Source organism: Sapajus apella, unplaced genomic scaffold, assembly GCF_009761245.1.
Source record: "Sapajus apella isolate SASKATOON/1434 unplaced genomic scaffold, GSC_monkey_1.0 scaffold11, whole genome shotgun sequence".
Classification (NCBI taxonomy): Eukaryota; Metazoa; Chordata; class Mammalia; order Primates; family Cebidae; genus Sapajus; species Sapajus apella.
In genome coordinates, this window is record NW_022436951.1 from 27,111,013 (window position 1) to 27,129,843 (window position 18,831).

The 18,831-nt window shown below is 42.8% G+C and overlaps 1 protein-coding gene across 1 annotated transcript in view; it reads left to right on the plus strand.

Annotated features, from left to right (window-relative positions):
• Window positions 1-9,918: 9,918 nt before the first annotated feature.
• ANKH (ANKH inorganic pyrophosphate transport regulator) overlaps window positions 9,919-18,831 on the plus strand; it is a 165,093-nt gene continuing 156,180 nt past the window's right edge. Inside the window, exon 1 of the mRNA XM_032279076.1 lies at window positions 9,919-10,266. Within this exon, the coding sequence (XP_032134967.1) occupies window positions 10,171-10,266 (96 nt within the window). The 5' untranslated portion in view covers window positions 9,919-10,170. The remainder of the gene's footprint in view (window positions 10,267-18,831) is intronic.

Here is an 18,831-nt window from a genome sequence, read left to right on the forward strand (position 1 = left end):
TACCTAACAACATTCCTGGCACGTGGAAAATGCTCAGTCCAGGAATGGTTAATAATTATGATTACAAAAATAAAATAAAATGGGCAATGCACGCTCCAATCCCAATCCCTCCCTCATCTTTTTATTTAATATCCTTTAGTATTTTTTAAATCAGAGATGGGGGTCTCACTATATTGCCCAGGCTAGTCTCAAACTCCTGAGCTCAAGTGGTCCTCCCTGCTTGGCCTCCCACATTGCTGAGATTGCAGGCAAAAGCCTCTGCACCTGGCCCTTCCCTCATCTTTATGGATCCTTCACTAGCTGTCTGAGTTCTAAATACACAGTTCCATAGTCTTATCCCCTAGTACCCTCATTGAACCCCTGAACTCACTCTTCGAGTTCCCCTTTCTCTCTAGACCACCAGTGTTTTGGCTTCTGCTGGGATCCCCTCTGCTGCAATGGGCTGTGGGATTCTCTGCAAGGTTCTTTGCTAGAACTTGCCCTCAATTAGCTGGATGCAGTGGTGGCCCCCTGTAATCCCAGCTACTTGGGAGGCTGAGGCAGGAGCATTGCTTGAGCCTGGGGGTTGCAGTGAGCCAAGATTGCGCCACTGCACTCTAGCCTGGGTAACAAAGCAAGACCCCATGTCAAAAAAAAAAAAAAAAAAAAAAAAAAACTCAGTTGTGGGTCTCACAGAAGGATCAGTCCTTTGAAATGCTGGCTTTTCTTCCTTGCTTTCTCAAATGTGGATTCTACCAGCCCTTCTACATTTGTTTAGCTTCTCTTTAAATCCACTGATGCCACCAGAAAAAGGTTGGTTTGGTTTCTATCACACTGAGCTTCGACTGAGAGATCATTTTTCCTGGGTTAGAGGTACCGTGTGAAATAGTATATGAATACAATACTGTATGTGCATAGGAAATATATAGTCCATATAATGACAGGTTCTCTGAACAGCTTGCATGAGAATCTCCCAGGGTGCTTGTGAACACACAACTCCCCAGGACCTACCCCTATTCCACCATCTGAATCACAATCTCTGGGTAAGGGCTGAGACTTTGCATTTTAAGCATACCAAATTTAAAATGCCCTGGCATGGTGATTAATATTTTTTGTCATGTATTTCTGGGTTGGAGTACCAACTTTGCTGCTTGTTAGTTGTAAGATCTAAGACAGTTCGCTTAACCTTTGTGTTTATGCTTCTGTTTTCCTACATCCCTCCCCTCCCTCCAAAAAATAATAGTAGCAAATTCATGGGATTGCTTTAAAGATAAAATGAGACAATGAAACTGTATCCTGTCATCTTGCTAAGTTCACGTATTAGTTCTGGTAGCTCTCCTGTTGAAGCTTTGAAATTTTCTATGCAAACTATCCCATCATCTGTGAACTAAATAGTCCTTTCTCTCCACTGTACATGCCTTTTATTTCCTTTGCTTGCTTGATTGCATCGGCTAGGACTTCCACTCTGGTGTTGAACAGGAGTGATGAGAGAGCTCATCTTGCCCTGTTCCCAGGCTTGGGGGATCATGTTTGGTTTGCGCAGCACTTTTTGCCCTGCACTTGTGCATGCCTGGCACACAGTAGCCACTCAAAAGAGATTGCTAAATGAATTAAAACAAAGTTAACCAATTTATATAGAGAAAAAAAATGACACTGGTTCCATTAGCAACATTATCCAACCAATCAAATTATTGAGTCACAAGTAAAATTATGAAATAAAGTAGGGGGATACCATCTTGAAATCAGGAACATTTTCAAGCATAAAAATCTGGTTGGGGGTAAAGAAACTTAGGGGTAAGCTACATGCTTAATATAAAGGTAAAATCAGGGCTGGGCACAGTGGCTCACAGCAGTAATCCCAGAATTTTGGTAATCCCAGAATCTTGGGAGGCTGACTCAGGCAGATTAACTGAGATCAGGAGTTTGAGATCAGCCTGGCCAATATGGGGAAACCCTGTCTCTACTGAAAATACAAAAAATTAGCCAGGTGTGGTAGTGCACACCTGTAATCCCAGCTACTCAGGAGGCTGAGGCAGGAGAATTACTTGAACCTGGGAGGCAGAGGTTGCAGTGAGCTGAGATCACACCACTGCACTCCAGCCTGGGCGAGAGAATGAGACTCTGTCTCAAAAAAATAAAAATAAAAGCTAAAATCGCACTGCTTATTTGATGAATTGATACCTACTAAAATATAATTAACAACACTGAAAACAGAAAACAGATTTGATTAGAGTGCAGTAACAATTTAAAGTACGATTGTTTGTCTGCCTTTTCTCTGGGATAGTGAAGCCTGAGAAGCAAGAGAATCTGATTTCCACATATTATCAAAACGCTAAAGATGTCCGATTAGTATTAACTATATAATGGAAAGGATAACACACTTGCCGGCTTGGAGGTCAAACATAAAAACATAAAACATCAACTCCAAACGTATTATTTAGTGTCTATTACTGCCTTTACGGATGCAGGTGGTGGAGGGTAAAAGGAGATGTAACAGTACTCTAAATCAGTGGTCTCCAATCTTTCTGGCACCAGGGACCAGTTTCATTGAAGACAATTTTTCCACAGACTGGGGGCAGGGTGGTTTTGGGATGATTCCAGCACATTATATTTATTGTGCACTTTATTTCTATTTTTATTACATAATAAGACATAATAATTACATAACTCACCATAATGTAGACTCAGTAGGATCCTTGAGCTTGTTTTCCTGCAACCAGATGGTCCCATCTGGAGGTAATGGGAGATCGTGACAAATCATCAGGCATTATATTCTCAAAAGGAGCCCACAACCGAGATCCCTCACATGCGCAGTTCACAATAGTGTTCATGCTCCTATGAAACTCCAACACCACCGCTGATCTGACTGGAGGCAGAGCCCAGGTGGTCATGTGAGCGATGGGAGTGGCTGTAAATACACATGAAATTTCACTTGCTCACCTGCCATTCACCTCCTACTGTGTGGCCCAGCCCCTAACATGCCACAGATCTATACCTGTTCATGGCCCAGGGGTTGGGAATCCCTCCTCTAAATAGTTTCAAACTCAGTAATTTAATATTTTGTGGTAGATATCAGACTTATACTCTAGAAATAGAAAGGAATACAGCCCTGACTCTGCCAAAATATTAAATAGAAGAGAACAGCAAGAATGCTGGGGCAGTGACTGGGAAAAGGAGCAAGAATGTGACGGCTCTCCGTACAGATCGCAATGCCAGTGTTTTAATCCCAAACAGCAGTGGCCCCGAGTGGTATGCCCCAACAGTTTATGCCTCACCGCCTGATTAGAAAGAGATAAATGTATTTTATTACCTGACTTTTATATAGTTAAATAGTATCTCTTATAGACAGTGGAAAATTAAAAAGGTTTTGAATAGGTGTCAAGGATAATAACATAAGCTTTATTATTGTTGCTGGTTTTTGTTTGTTTGTTTGTTGTTTTTTTTTTTTTTTTTTTTGAGATGGAGTTTCGCTCCTGTTGCCCAGGCTGAAGTGCAATGGCGTGATCTTGGCTCACTGCAACCTCTACTTCCCAGGTTCAAGAGATTCTCCTGCCTCAGCCTCCTGAGTAGCTGGGATTATAGGCGTGTGCCACCATGCCCAGCTGATTTTTGTGGCCAGGGTGGTCTCAAACTCTTGACCTCAGGTGATCCACCTGACTCGGCCTTCCAAAGTGCTGAGATTACAGGTGTGATAAATATTTTCAGTTACAGCCATTCTATCTTATTCTGGTCATTTAAACAAAACAATCAGAAGTTGAGGAAAGAGGGAAAAAGGAGAATGAAAAGTAGTTATATTTTAGTCTTAGTTGCAGTTCTTCATTTCATTCTCCTCGTTAAGCATTGCCAGACCTCAGGTTTGCAGAGCCAGGATGAATTACATATATGTTCACCTTTTATGTTGTATCGTTATGAGCCAAATATAAGTCAGCAAATCATCAAATGCTTACCTGTATAAAGTACATTGCTTAGGGAGTCCTGAAAGCCAGCTTGTGGAGGTGTCATTTCTCAGGGGCACAGGCAGAATCTGTCCCAAAACTCACTCTTGTTTTTTAGGTCACTTTTCAGAGGAAAGAGTGAGTTATTAGTTACCAATGCCCAATGCCAGCAGATTACAAAGTTGCCCTGGCAAGAGTCTCTCCAAATGGTTTTATTCTCTAGCAGTTACAGACAAATCAAAATTTGTCAAAATGCATAAGGTATATATCTGTGCTCTGATTTAAGCTGCCTCAAATTCTTTCCTCAGAATAAAAGGGGACCAAGTCAGAAAAAGTGTGAAATGTATCTGCTGTCAATTTTCTCTTGATTTACTTTTATTTTTTCAACATATAAAACAGGAATGTTTCCAAGGCCAAAATTTGATTCTAAGGTACCCTCAGAGAAAGCATCAGTCCTTCCCAATTCCAACCTGTTCTCTTCCTTCTCTCATAAACATTTAATTAATTTTTGGCTTATCCCACCAGTGTGTCTTTTCACAAATATAAGCACATTCACATGCACGCGTGCACACACACACACACACACATTCATATTTCTCTCCCTTTTTGCCCCCAAAATAGCATACCATTTCATGGTTTGGCACCTTGCTTTTCTCACTTAACAAAATATTCTACAGATTATTCCATATCAGTATATAGAATTCTTCCCCATTCCTTTTTACAGCACACATTTTGAAGCATCTGTGTGGTCCCTTTAAAAATATTATTAAGGAAGTCATTAAAAGTGAGAACTATAACTCTTGGCAGAATTTAGCTAGCTAATTCTAGCTTATCTACAGTAAATGACAGTTTCAGGATCATTTACCCATTCCCCTGACCTCCTACCTCCACTTCTGGCTCGTGCTGAAAGTACAGAAACTGACTTTAATAATTAGCCCAGGCAAATTATACTTGGGCTTTAGGCTGGAATAGTAAGAGTAAAACTTAACAATTGGGAAGAAGCAAATACTTCTCTTTTTGCTCTCTTGGAAGATGGCAACTGGGCAGAAATCATGACTTTATTAATAGGATGATGTTTATATGAACACAATTAAATAGGCTGAAATTGTAGACTTCCCCTTACCACATCCTCAGTGAGCCATGGAGCAAAATTACTCAAGGCCCAGATATACAACTGTGAGGCTTAAATTTATACCTAGTCTACCCCATATTGGAGGGTTGTGACTCAAAACTAGATATCAATCTTTAGGACTAAGTCTTCCAACAAAATTATTAAACAAGTTGGCTATACTAAATACATATTATAGGATAATTGCATGGAATCAATGAAGACAACCCTGTTGGGTCAAGCTTACACAGATCAACCAATATGGCATCTACTCCTAAACCATGCTCACAGCTACACTCCCAACGTGATGTCATAGGGTTACTCAAGTCAAGGCGGACTGAGTTACAGAGTTCTAGAACTGGATAACCTTAAATACGATATTTTATTTTGGCCTTTGAAGCACCTGTTTCTTGGCGAGGGGTGGGGGGTTACTTGAATCTATTCATTTAAGATCAAATTGAGGGGAAAAACAAAGGTAAATTAGACATGTATGTAACTTTCGGTCTTTCTGTATTAGCTCCTTTAAAAACTTGGAATTAATAATTTTAGACATCAAAATGATATTGCTGGTCATTTGTGAAATTGTTTTGCAAAGAGTAACATTTTTCATGCTCTGAAATCAGTGCTAGTTTGTACTTCTAGTAATGTTTTATAAATATTTTTTAAAACTGTTTTGTAAATAAACTTATATATGTCCATTGCGTTAAACACAGAAAAGTATACAAAGTAAGGAATAATCAGCCACATTCATACCACTCAGCAATAACTATCTACTGTGAATAGTTGAGCATATTTTCTTCCCACATTTTTTTCTACATGTACATATTTTTTTCTTACACTATTGAGTGTAGAGTTTGTAAACCCTGTAATGATCTTTGACCAAAAGCCATCAAGTCTAAGACTTTTTAAGCAGAAGATAAAGCTGTACCTTCAGAAAGAAAACACCTAACAATTTGGGGATGTCTTTTTGGCTTCTGAGTAATTAAAAAAATCTCCTACTCATTCTTATCACTTACATTCTGAAATTATATTTTCAAACAACAAAGTTTAAAAAGAGAGGCCAGGCATGGTACCTCACACCTGTAATCCCAGCACTCTGGGAGGCGGAGGCAGGCAGATCAAGATGTCAGGAGATCAAGACCATCCTGGCTAACAGGGTGAAACCCATCTCTACTAAAAATACAAAAATTAGCTGGGCATGGTGGCACATGCCTGTAGTCCTGGCTACTTGGGAGGCTGACGCAGGAGAATCACTTGAACCTGGGAAGTAGAGGTTGCAGTGAGCTGAGGTTGTGCCATTGCACTGCAGCCTGGGCAGCAAGAGTGAAAACTCCATCTCAAAAATAAAATAAAATAAATTAGATAAATAAATAAAAAGAGAGAGAGAAGGCAATATTTCACGTTTGGGTGAAGATGGCTGGCAGGTTGGCTACTGCAGCAGCAGACAGGTGGCTGGATGGTATTTGAAAATGATATTACAATGCTGCAGGATTCAAGAAATGGGTAAACGTGAGATGAGACGATGTAAAAGGATAAAGACGTAAAGGAAGCTGTAAGAGGACTTTCTAATGGCAGGATGTTTCACATCAGAACCCTGGATCTGACTCTGAGACAGCAGATCTTGCCTTAAGAGCAGCGGACCAAACACGAAGAGGATAATTCTACCTTGAACCGTATCTGAAAGTGCTTATTTGGGAAAGAAAAGACTGAGAAGAATGGTCAAAGAAGTCATCACGTATTTTGATGTCTGTGGATGCAGCTGTCCTCTAGTATTTTTATGAAGATGGTAAAACCTGAAACATAAAATTTAAGAATTATTTTGTCTGCAAATGTTTTACTTTAAATAAATGTCTATTGTAATCATTAAAAACAAACAAACAAACAAAAAATAAAAAACGGAAAGAGAGAGGAGCCAAAAACCCTCTTTGAAATCTGTTTCAGATTTTGACTGTGACAAAAAAAAATAAATGTCTCATTTGTTTCCATGTTGCCATAGTGTTACTGAAATTCATAGGCCTTTAAAATCTAAAAAGGGCTCCTTGCCATAGACAGAGATGACACTTCCAAATCACTCATTTGAAAAATGCACTTTAGAACACTCAAACAAGGATGATGACTTTTCATTGATCCACTGGAATTGTCTCACCACTGCCCCTGAAGACCAAAGGTGTGTGTTTGCATCAGGCAGCCGGGGCTGTGGCGGTCCTTGTCCAGAGACCAGTGAAAGGAAACTGGACTTGATGGGGATCGATCTAGGACCTCATCAATCCCAATTCTAGACAAAGGTCAGTGTAATTAGATTGCTCTAAGTAAAATGAGTCAGCCCATGAAACCTAGAATAACAGAATGATACACCGTGAGGTGATATTTGCTTTAGAAAAGAACTCTTTCCCAGAGAATTTCTTTAAATAACAAGCTCCTCTTTTGTATATTTAAGTAAGATTCAAATATATTTAAACACACCTTTCAGGAACTTGCTCCTGAAGACGGTCCTATCCACATTAACCTCCTGTTTTGCTGGGAAATCTTTTAAATACAGCATTGCTATTGGACACATTTAACACAATAAATACTTACCAAAGTTAATTTTTTTAAAATAAATTAAGATCTTTATTACTGCAATATAAAGTCTCATGACATAAATATTATGCAGCTTGGTATTTCTCTTTTTGATATATATATTTTTTAAATTATACTTTAAGTTCTGGGGTACATGTGCTGATCCTGCAGGATTGTTACATAGGTATACACATGCCATGGTGGCTTAGTTTAATTTTAATTATAGGGAATGTAATTTGAGGTTACATCAGAGCTACAAGGAAAATTAGCTTCCTATTTCTCAAGGCCTGCTCAAGTTGTGTGGAATTTCAAAAAGGTATTTTAAAAGGATGTAAAATATGAAAATATTTCTTTATTTATTGTATAGTTTGAGACAGAGTTTCGATCTTTTTGTCCAGGCTGTATTGCCATGGCGCAATCTCTGCTCACTGCAACCTCTGCCACCCAGGTTCAAGCGATTCTCCTGCCTCAGCCTCCCGAGTAGCTGGGATTATAGGCATGCACCACCACGCACGGTTAATTTTTTGTATTTTTAATAGAGACTGGGTTTCTCCATGTTGCTCAGGCTGGTATCGAACTCCCGACCTCAAGTGATCCACCTGCCTCGGCCTCCCAAAGTGGTGGATTATTTATTATTTTTCGAGAGGGAGTCTTGCTCTGTCATGCAGGCTGGAGTGCCGTGGCACAATCTCGGCTCACTGCAACCTCCACCTCCCGGGTTCAAGCAATTCTCCTGCCTCAGCCTCTCGAGTAGCTGGGACTACAGGCGCTCACTACCACGCCCCGCCTATAGACACATTTAATACTTTCAAAATAGTTGGGAAATACCTGAATCCAGGATATTGAGGTCTCAAGCTCACTATTTACAAAAACTTTACAAAGCTAAATTGTGAGTTAATAGGTCCATTCTAGGCACAAGACACTTTCTTACTTTTAATAATAAATTACTTTATCATGTTTATTAAACACAAAGAGATGTGTGTGAGAGGGAGTACAAAATAAGACCACCATAGGCCACTACTATGCCAGGCCCAGTACAAAATGAAAACGCAGTGATCCTTATTCAAATTCAAGAGAGTAACAGCAGCGAGTTAGTCCTAAGCGCGGGCACTCTGTGACTGCACAGGTCGCACGGTCGTGAAGCCAGCCCTGTCCAGAGTCCCTTTTCATTCCCCGGGTCCTCCTCCCTCGCGGCACACAGTGCTGGGGTGCGGGGATGGATGCTGGCGTTGCTGTCACACTGCTGAGCTTTAGGTCAAACTCTCAGCGCCGCGACTAGTTACTCTGAAATCAGGTATTACAAAACAGAACACACTTTTCTCCTTCTTCCCCTTTATTTAAGAGATGATAGGCGTAACGAGTTATTTTTAATAGGGCTTTTTTGCAATGAAAAGAATCGGGCGTACTGTTTGCAAACTGCCTGCAGCAGGCAGGTCTGAGCGCCCCAGAAGGCGGCCGGCCTCAGCCTGGGCGCCTGCAGGGATCGCTCCCTCCTGCCCTGGCGCATTTTTTCCCCAGGGACGCGGGCCACAGTCTCCCCTGGAAACCCTGGGTGACAGGCTCCCTCCTCCGCGACCTTTCCTCGCGTCTTTCGCTCTCCCGGAGCGGCACCTCCATCCCTCCCAGGCCGCTAGTCCTCTGAAGCAGGCCCCAGCCCCGGCGAGAGCTGCCTCCTCCGCAGTCCCCGCCCGTCGCCAGCCGGGCCACCGCGGGACGGCGCCCTTCCCAGCCCCGCGGTGCGGAGTCCCGCGCCCCGGCCCCCCTCGCGCGTCCGCGCCCACGTCGCTTGCCCCGGCTGCCAAGTCTTCCAGACGCCCGGGCCCTCCTGGGGAACCCAGCGCGGGAACCCCAGTCCCCGGCCCCGCAGCACGCGGGAGACAGGGCCCGGCCGCGGAGCCGGGGCGCCCCGGGACTTCTAGGCGGCCCAACGCCCCCGCCCCCCGCCGGCGCCCCCGCGTCCCCAGGCCGTCCCCGCCGCGCCCTCAGCGCCGCCGCCCCCGGGCCGGCCAAGGCTCCGCGGAGAGCCCCGCCCCGCGCCCCGGAGGCGCCCACCCCGCGGCCTGAACGAGCGCAGCGCCCCCAGCGGCCGTGCAGAGCGCAGGCAGCGGCTCAGGGAAAGAGGCCGCGGCGCGCCCGGCCCGGCCCGGCCCCCTCCCCAGCCCGCCCCCGGGGCCGCCGGCAGTGTCCGCGCCTCCGCGCCCGCCCCTGATTTCCTCCGGGCGGCGGCGGCGGCGGCGGCGCCTCGTGCGCGCGGTTATTTATTTCCGGGCCCCAGAGCGCTTATAATGGAGCCGCTGTCAGCAGAACCTTCTGCCGCCGCCGCCGCCGCCGTCCCTCCTCTTTTTTTTCCCGGCAGATCTTTGTTGTGTGGGAGGGCAGCAGGGATGGACTTGAGCTTGCGGATCCCCTGCTAGAGCAGCCGCGCTCGGAGAAGGCGCCGCAGCCGCGAGGAGGAGCCGCCGCCCCGCCGGAGGCCCCGCCACACGCGGCCTCAGTCGGCCCGCGCCCCGCTCGCCCCGCGCCCCTCGCCTCCCCGCAGAGTCCTCTCGCGGCGGCAGATGTGTGTGGGGTCAGCCCACGGCGGGGACTATGGTGAAATTCCCGGCGCTCACGCACTACTGGCCCCTGATCCGGTTCTTGGTGCCCCTGGGCATCACCAACATAGCCATCGACTTCGGGGAGCAGGTAAGCCCCGGCCCTGCGCCCCGCGCCCGCTCGCCCTGCCTTGGCCTTAGATGCCCGGACACGGGGGCGCAGGGGAGTCACCTGCTCGGAGTCCCTCTTTATCCTGGAACGTTTGGTCGACTGTGCAGCTTGTCAAGGGTGACTTTTCCAGCACCCCATTCCCTCCCTCCCCTCAATTATTCAGCAGACTTTTCCAGCCCTCTCTGGAAAATGTTAAAAAGACCGGATGGTGTGAAGCTTCACCTATGGAAGGGTTTTTAGTGCACAGCGGTATTATGTAATTTGCGATTATGTAAACCTCAGCTCTGTAATTAAAATGTAGTTTCTAGTAGCTTAAGTGCTGGGTTTTTATTTATCCATGACTGGTGAAAATGGTGACGGTGGGAGATTCTGTTTTATAATGCGTCCAAGTTGATTTCCCAGGTACTTCTAATTTTTAAACATTTGTTTCGCAGCCCAGGTAAGGATTAGGAGTATCCCGAATGTGTCCTGATAAGGCGGTCTTGACCATTTCTAGTTTGGGATCTCTTTTTTTCCTTTTCCTTTTTCTTTTCTTCCTCTCCTTTTCTTTTCTTTTTTCTTTTCTTTTTTTTTTTTTTTTTTTTTTTCATGGACCACTAAAGAAGGGGAGCACGTTTTTGTTTAGTGTCGCCTTCTCGTCCTTGTTTCTTTTCATGTTTTCTCCATGTGGCGTCATTGCAAATCTAGCGCTGCAGGCTCTCCAGCGATGGGGGCATTGACACCCTGCACTTTGCATGTGGGGACCGTTTTGGCAGGGCCACCAGCGGGATGCAGCTGCGTTCTAAGGCCCGGAGAGGATTTGGTGATGGGGAGGCAGTGGCACACTAACCTGATGGGTAGGTGTCCGAAGTGGCCACGGCGTGCGACGAAAGGCACTCCTGTGTTATGGTACTGTCTTTCCTTTTAAGTAAAGAGACTTTAACGGATATTTATATAGAATATGCACCTATTTTGATGCAGTGCTCGTTGTAAAAGCCTAACAGCTTTCGGAAGGCAGTTGCAAACCGGAGATTTGTTTGACTCCTTCGTTTGACACATATCTATTTGGATTCTGTGCTCTGAACTTTTGAATGATTGCAACTCAATAAGTCCCTAATATGTAGCCCACATTATAAGCTACTTTTTACTTTGAATTTTATTGGTGATAGGTGTTCACATTGTGGCATATTCTCTAGAGACCTTTGTTTAGAGAGCCAACCAGTGTCCTTTGATAAAATGTTGTCTCTCTGTTGCCACTGTGCCCTGCCAGTGCCTCACAAGGGTACCCCAAGGGCTTCTCCTTCCCTGCTGCACCCTGTTCCCGCCCACCCTCCCTTCTTTCTTAAGTAACTGGTGACTTCGAACATTTCCTACAATCTGTAGAAAAGCTTTTAGACACGAATTTACTGAATTCCCCATTTTAGATTAGTCAAATACTGTGTATTCACCCAAGCCTTTTCCTATTTTAAGGCTTATCTTCGTGGAGCTGCCGCAAAGGTTGTCACAAAGCCCAGGCTGCTCATCGGAACTGGTGTGTGTTTGTGTGCATGTAAGAATCATATAGAGATAACTAGTGGAAACAAGAGTAGTCTGTGCCATCATTAAACCACCTCACACATACCACAATATTGCCTCCCTTTTGCCTTGATTTAATGATTTGATTTTAGTATAAGAAAAAGAATCTCCTGAAGTCACAAAAGGGAGGCTAAACATAAGAGACAGCTATCCAGATGGTTTATCTTCTCAGGTCTAGTAATTCTAACTCATCCTTAAAACATAGCCAACCTGATTCTCATAGCTGATGTAAGCAAAGTACTTAACAGAGTTTTGTTTTTGTAGAGAAGCAAAATGCTATCAACAAGTGTCATTCGAGGTCCTTTTCCTAAAAACACCAGAGTGTTCATGAGGTTACAGGCTGCCTGGTGGTGGAGATATTTTATCACAGTTAGGGGTGGAGAGATGGGGGAAAGAAATTGATAGGTTTTCAAAACCTTGCGTTGCCTTCTGGTGTCAAATGATAATTGTTTTGCAAAATGCTGCAGGGTGAGAGAACGAGACTGACTTACTCTTTCTCAGCATTAAACTGGAGGGAAAGAATTACAGTGGGAGCTGAAGAGTGGCCTGGTATGTGTGGGTGATGAATAGAAGAACATTTTACCCCATCTCTTCTGAAGCACAATAAAGAGGGAGAGAAATGAACCAGTTTGCAAAAGTGGGTCTAGGTTAGCTGAAAATATTCAGCCCTTGAGTTTATATGGAGTTCTAGACAGATGGACACATGTAGGTCCTGCCGCCAAGCGGGCACATGTATTGCACCTTGTTGGGAGTGAATGATGGTTCATTCGCCAGAGATTTACAATTCCTAAGATGGAGAGGTAGCATGGGAGTACAAAGGTAAATGCAGCCTCACGTTCATATGCTTTTGACATGATTAAGAAATGCAAAATTAGGCTGGGCGAGGAGCCTCATGGCTATGATTCTGTTACTTTGTGAGGACAATCCTAGCACTTAGGGAGGCTGAGGCTAGAAGATTGCCTAGGCTAAGGTGGGAGGATCACTTGAGCTCAGGAGTTCAAAACCAGCCAGCCTGGGCAACATAGTAAAACCTCATCTCTATTTAGATAGAAAAAAAAAAAAAAAAAAAAAAAAAAGGTGGATGTGGTGGCTCATGCCTATAATTCCAGCACTTTGGGAGGCTGAGGCAGGTGGATCACCTGAGGTCAAGAGTCAAGACCAGACTGGCCAACATGACAAAACCACGTCTCTACTAAAAAATACACAATTAGCTGGAAGCAATGTCAGGCCTCTGTAATTTTAGCTACTTGGGAAGCTGAGGCAGGAGAATCACTTGAACCCAGGTGGTGGAGGTTGCAGTGAGCCAAGATTGTGCTACTGCACTCCAGACTAGGAGACAGAGCAAGACTCCATCTCAAAAAAAAAAAAAAAGGGAGGCCAGGTGCAGTGACTCACACCTATAATCCCAGCACTTTGGGAGGCGAGGCAGGTGGATCACTTGAGGTCCCACCAGCCTGGCCAACATGGTAAAACCCTGTCTCTACTAAAAAATACAAAAAAAAAAAAAAAAATTAGCCAGGCATGGTGTTGCATGCCTGTAATCCTAGCTACTCCGGAGGCTGAGGTGGGAGAATTGTGTAAACTCCAGGAGGCAGAGGTTTCAGTGACCCAGGATTGCGCCACTGCACTCTAGCCTGGGTGACAGAGTGAGACTGCATCAAAAAAAGAAAAAAGAAAGAAAGAAAAGAAAGAAAAAAATGCAAAATTAAAAAATAAAACATCTCATGAGCTTTTAAGTTCCTGGTTTGTCAAGAACAGAACAATAGCAAAATCATGTTAAATGTTTCTTAGATGAGGTAGTTTATGACTATAAATATTACAGTTTATGGTTTTTTTTTTTAAAAAAAAAATGCACAGATCTTAATGGAAATCCAGCTATGTATAAGATTCCACTGAAACTTAAATAAATAAGTTGCACATATGTGACCATGTAAAAGAATTACCTGTTAATGACCCCAGAGCCAGTGTGTAGGGAAGGGCTAGGAAAGAGCCTGTAACAATCTCTACAGAAATTTCTGATATTCTCCATGAACATTACCTGTTGTATATAGGTTTCTTTGTCATTTTTTTAGCTCAATCAGGGAGGAAACCAAGTATTATGGAATATTTACTGTAACAAAACTAGCAAAACCTATTATCACATTTTTTCAATTTTGGTAGTGGCAGTAATTTGAGGTGGTGAGTGGGAGAGGTTGAATTTTATACTAAAAAAAGCTCTACAGAATAAAATGATCTCCTTTTAATATTAAAGCAGGTACCATAGAAAATGGGAACACATCTACTTTTACAGAAACTGAAATAACATTTGTAATATAGAGCCCTATAGGTATATAAAATGCTTTATGGTCATTGCATATCTAGAATTATTTTATCTCCATTTTTACAGATTGAGAAGCAAGATATTAATCACTTCCATTGATTGGGCACCTAGTATGTGCCTGTATCTCAGCATATGACATATATGAGGAAAGAATGGGAGATCTGCGCATGGTGAGGTAATGGTTCAAGATAACACGGATAGTAAATGGCAGAGCTAAGGTTCAAGCCCATACACACCTGGCCCTTATCAATTTAGGAATAAGTTGTAGCTTTACTAATTCTCAGACTAGATCTAAATTTAATCTTAGCTATCGTATATTGATTTTTTTTTTTTTTTTTTTTTTAAGACTGGGTCTCGCTCTGCTGCCCAGGCTAGAGTGCAGTGGTGTGATCTCGGCTCACTGAAGCCACCGTCTCCCAGGCTCAAGCAATTCTCCTACCTCACTTCCCTGAGTAGCAGGGACCACAGGTATGTGCCACCATGCGAGGCTAATTTTTGTATTTTTTGTAGAGATGGGGTTTCACCATGTTGCCCAGGCTGGTCTTAAACTCCTGAGCTCAGCTGATCCACCCACCTTGACTTCCAAAATGTTGGGATTACAAGGGTGAGCCACCAGCTACTGCCTGTATATTGAATTTTAAAAACTCAACAGATGTAGGATGATTAAAAGGACTTCCAGTAAAGGGATATTATGACCAAGAAGTTCATTTTAAGAAAAGCAGAGTGGCTCACGCCTGTAATCCCAGCACTTTGGGAGGCCGAGGCGGGTGGATCACGACGTCAAGAGATCAAGACCATCCTGGTCAACATGGTGAAACCCCGTCTCTACTAAAAATACAAAAAATCAGCTGGACATGGTGGCGCGTGCCTGTAATCCCAGCTACTCAGGAGGCTGAGGCAGGAGAATTGCCTGAACCCAGGAGGTGGAGGTTGCTGTGAGCCAAGATCGCGCCATTGCTGGCCGAATTACCCAGATAATTAAATCAACATTGTATCTTATTTTAACAAGGCATTGATTTTGGTCAAGTGGGGAGAAGAAACAACTGATGCTCACAAGAAAGTTATTTAGAAGTCACTTAATCTTTATCATTAGAACAATACAGATTGCTAAGGAAAGAAGGAGCATATTAAGACAGTTTTAAAACAATATATTTCTTTTAAAGTATCTGCAAATGTTCATTTGATCTCACCATGTCCAAAGAATTGTTATTCTGTTTAAATTTGTTTCAAAGTCCCTGATTTCCTTAAAAGCCAAATTCACTAAATTAGTAAATTAGTGAACTTTTAAAAAAGGTACTCAGTGTTGCTTAAAATGTTAAGGGCCACTTTGCTGTGAAGACCTTGAAAGAAAAAAGAAAGTTGAAATTGTTCTCACCTAAGAAATGTGTTCTGCCTAGGGCAAGGTAATCTACACTTTCATACTCAAAGGAGAAAGGAGGCCGGGTGCAGTGGCTCAGGCCTGCAGTCCCAGCACTTTGGGAGGCCGTGGAGGGTGGATCACCTGAGGTCAGGATTTCAATACCAGCCTGGCCAACATGGTGAAACACCGTCTCTAGTAAAAAATACAAAATTAGCCAGGCATGGTGGCAGATGCCTGTAATCCCAGCTACTTGGGAGGCTGAGGCAGGAGAATTGCTTGAACCTAGGAGGTGGTGGTTGCAGTGAGCTGAGACTGCGCCATTATACTTCAGCCTGGGTAACAAGAGGGAAACTTCGTCTAAAAAAAAAAAAAAAAAAATCAAAGGAGAAAGGGGTATTTCAAATATCTTAATATCTTTCAAATACTTCAGATATTTCAGGCTAGGTGTGGTGGCTCATGTCTGTAATCCCAGCCCTTTGGGAGACTGAGACGGGCAGATCAAGAGATCAAGATCATCCTGGCCAACATAGTGAAACCCCATCTCTACTAAAATACACAAATTAGCTGGGTGTGGTGGTGCAGCCTCAGGAGACTGCAGCAGGAGAATTGCTTGAACCTGAGAGATGGAGGTTGCAGTGAGCAGAGATCACGCCACTGCATTCCAGCCTGGCACCTGGTGACAGAGCAGCGAGACTCTGTCAAAACAAAACAAAACAAATACTTTAGATATTTCAAGTGGCCTTGTATGATTCACTGAATTTGGTTGGGTCTAATATGATAATTCAAAGACCAGAGCTCTTTATCTGTGCATGGAGAGTTTTGCACATGAATTGTGACAATTCCTGGACTAAGATGTGTAATAGGGCTGTTCATATATCCTCAGCCTTTTCAATTCAGAAAACCAAGAGTTAGGCTTCTACAATGTAAGAGGAGCCCAAATTATTAATATCACAAAGCAGAAAAAAAAGAGAAGCCAGGAAAAATAGCTCTCCACGCCTCCTTCTAAAGTACAACAAAACTATTTCATTACATCAGGAGGAACAGGAATAAAAAATGGCCAATGTAGTGTATGATACTGGCTCCATCAGGGAAAAGACTCTTTATCTAAGGTCACTGAGCAATGGAGAGGGCCTCCTTTGGCAGTGCTCAAGAGCTTGCCTTAAGGAACAAGATAAGGGTCTGTTGTAAGATCCACTTCCCAAAGGGTTTAAAGAGAGAAATGGAAATCTCAAGGTTCTGAGTCACTGTGAGGGAGACTGTTTCCCCCTCCAATCTATTCTATAGTAACAAAATAAATTTCAAAATAATTATTTTTTTCTAATTATAAATAGAAGTAATATCAGCTAATTGTTTAAAGTTTGGTAAATTTTTAAGTGGGAAAAAAATACCTCTAATTTCACTCTGAAAAGTCCTTTAATAATTTGGATATCTCCTGCCAATTTATTTTTATAACATAATTGAGGAAATATGTGTATATGGGGTATGTGTATATATATCATAGACATACACATATAAAAATGATGTGTATGTGTGTATATACACATTTTATATATAAAATTGTATATGTGTGTGTGTGTATGTAGATTTCACAAATCACAGAAGCATTTTCCCCAAATTATTTAAAAGTGTTCATGTATGATTTCAAATTGCAGCATGACTTTGGTTATGAGAGCATGCTGTAATTCTTTTTGCTATATATTACCCTATTGATAAACACAGGTTTTTTTGTTTGTTTTTGCAATATAAAGTTTCAATGAACATCTTTGTGTAATAAGTAGAAAAACGTGTTTTCTCTGACTGCCTTAGGCTTTATGCCTGGCATAATTTGGTGCCTATTTCAGTTTCCGATTCATACATAGAAAATGAGGTCATGCCTTTCTTGCAGTCCATATTTAGTCAAGGACACTGTGACCTCCTTAGTCCAATTGATACTTACTTCCCTGCTGTGTTTCTCAGTTTTCTTTAGATGTCTAGCCGCATTTAAAATACATCCCTTAAGATTACTTAGGTAAGCGGGTTGTTTCTAGAGCCACAGAGGTATAATCTTGAGGTTGGTTTGTTTACTCATTTATTCATTCATTTATTTATTGAGATGGTTTGATGACCAGCCTAGATACTACTCTGTCAAAATAATTCCAAGCATATTTGTCATACAGAAACAATATTTAACTCTCTAGTAATAGATCAAATTCTTTAAAAGCAGTTTTTATTTTGTTTTGTTTTTTTGAGACAAGTCTCACTCTATGGCCCAGGCTGGAGTACAGTGGTGCAAACACCGCTTACTGCAGCCTTGAATTCCTGGGCTAAAGCCATCCTCCAGCCTCAGCCTCCTGAGTAGCTGGGATTCCACGCGTATGCAACCATGCCTGCCTAATTTTTTATTTTTGTAGAGATGGGGTCTTGTGATGTTACCCAGGCTGGTCTTGAACTCCTGGGCTTAAGCAATCCTCCCACCTCAGCCTCCCATACTGCTGGGATTATAATAAGGCATGAGCCATCACATCCAGCCTAAAAACAGTTTTTAAAGGATGCACTTTTTAGATGATATAAGCCCAGTTTTATATTCGCAGTGAATAATTTGGTTCCCATATTTGGTTTGGGACAATGGAGCAGGTTATGCTAGGTGGGAGGAGGAGAGACCATGGATGGAGATCCATTCCTTTATTGTCTTGTGTCAGCAGATAAACCTCCTTAAACTCCTGATATAGCATACTAGAGTGACTTGGGTGGTGTTTACATTCAAAAAAGAAAAAATCGGGTGTTTTTTGAATACCTATGACTCTATTAGTTTCTGTAAAGATGCAGTAGAGAAAAATCCGGTTTTCTACAGCCTTACCTGGGTCTCAGCTACCCACATGAGTGACTTTTCTTTAAAGTGGAAGTCACTGGGTTTTTCCTCATTTTTTAGTATGAGCACTAGTGTTGTTGGAAGGCTAACCTACATTGCACATTTATCTACCTTATTAAATTAGTATCATATGGCAAAGCAAAACATAGCATCTTTGGAGGCTGCGAATATCTGTTGTTGTGCTGGGCAATCACGTGAGATTCAAAATACTTAACCAAGAGATTGGCACCAACCAGTGGGAGCTGACCTTGGCTGGTCCTGAGCCCTGCATGGCCAGCAGTGTTATGGCCTTCCTGAGACTCTTAGGTGTGTGATGGGACTTTTTTTAAAAAAATTTATAGGCCATGTGCCTGCTTTTATCATTTTAATACTAACCAATTGCCAATTAACTGGTTAATACTAATCAGTTGCTACTGGTTTCAGTAATTGGTTACTGTGAACTCAGTTTCCTCTTCTTGCTGT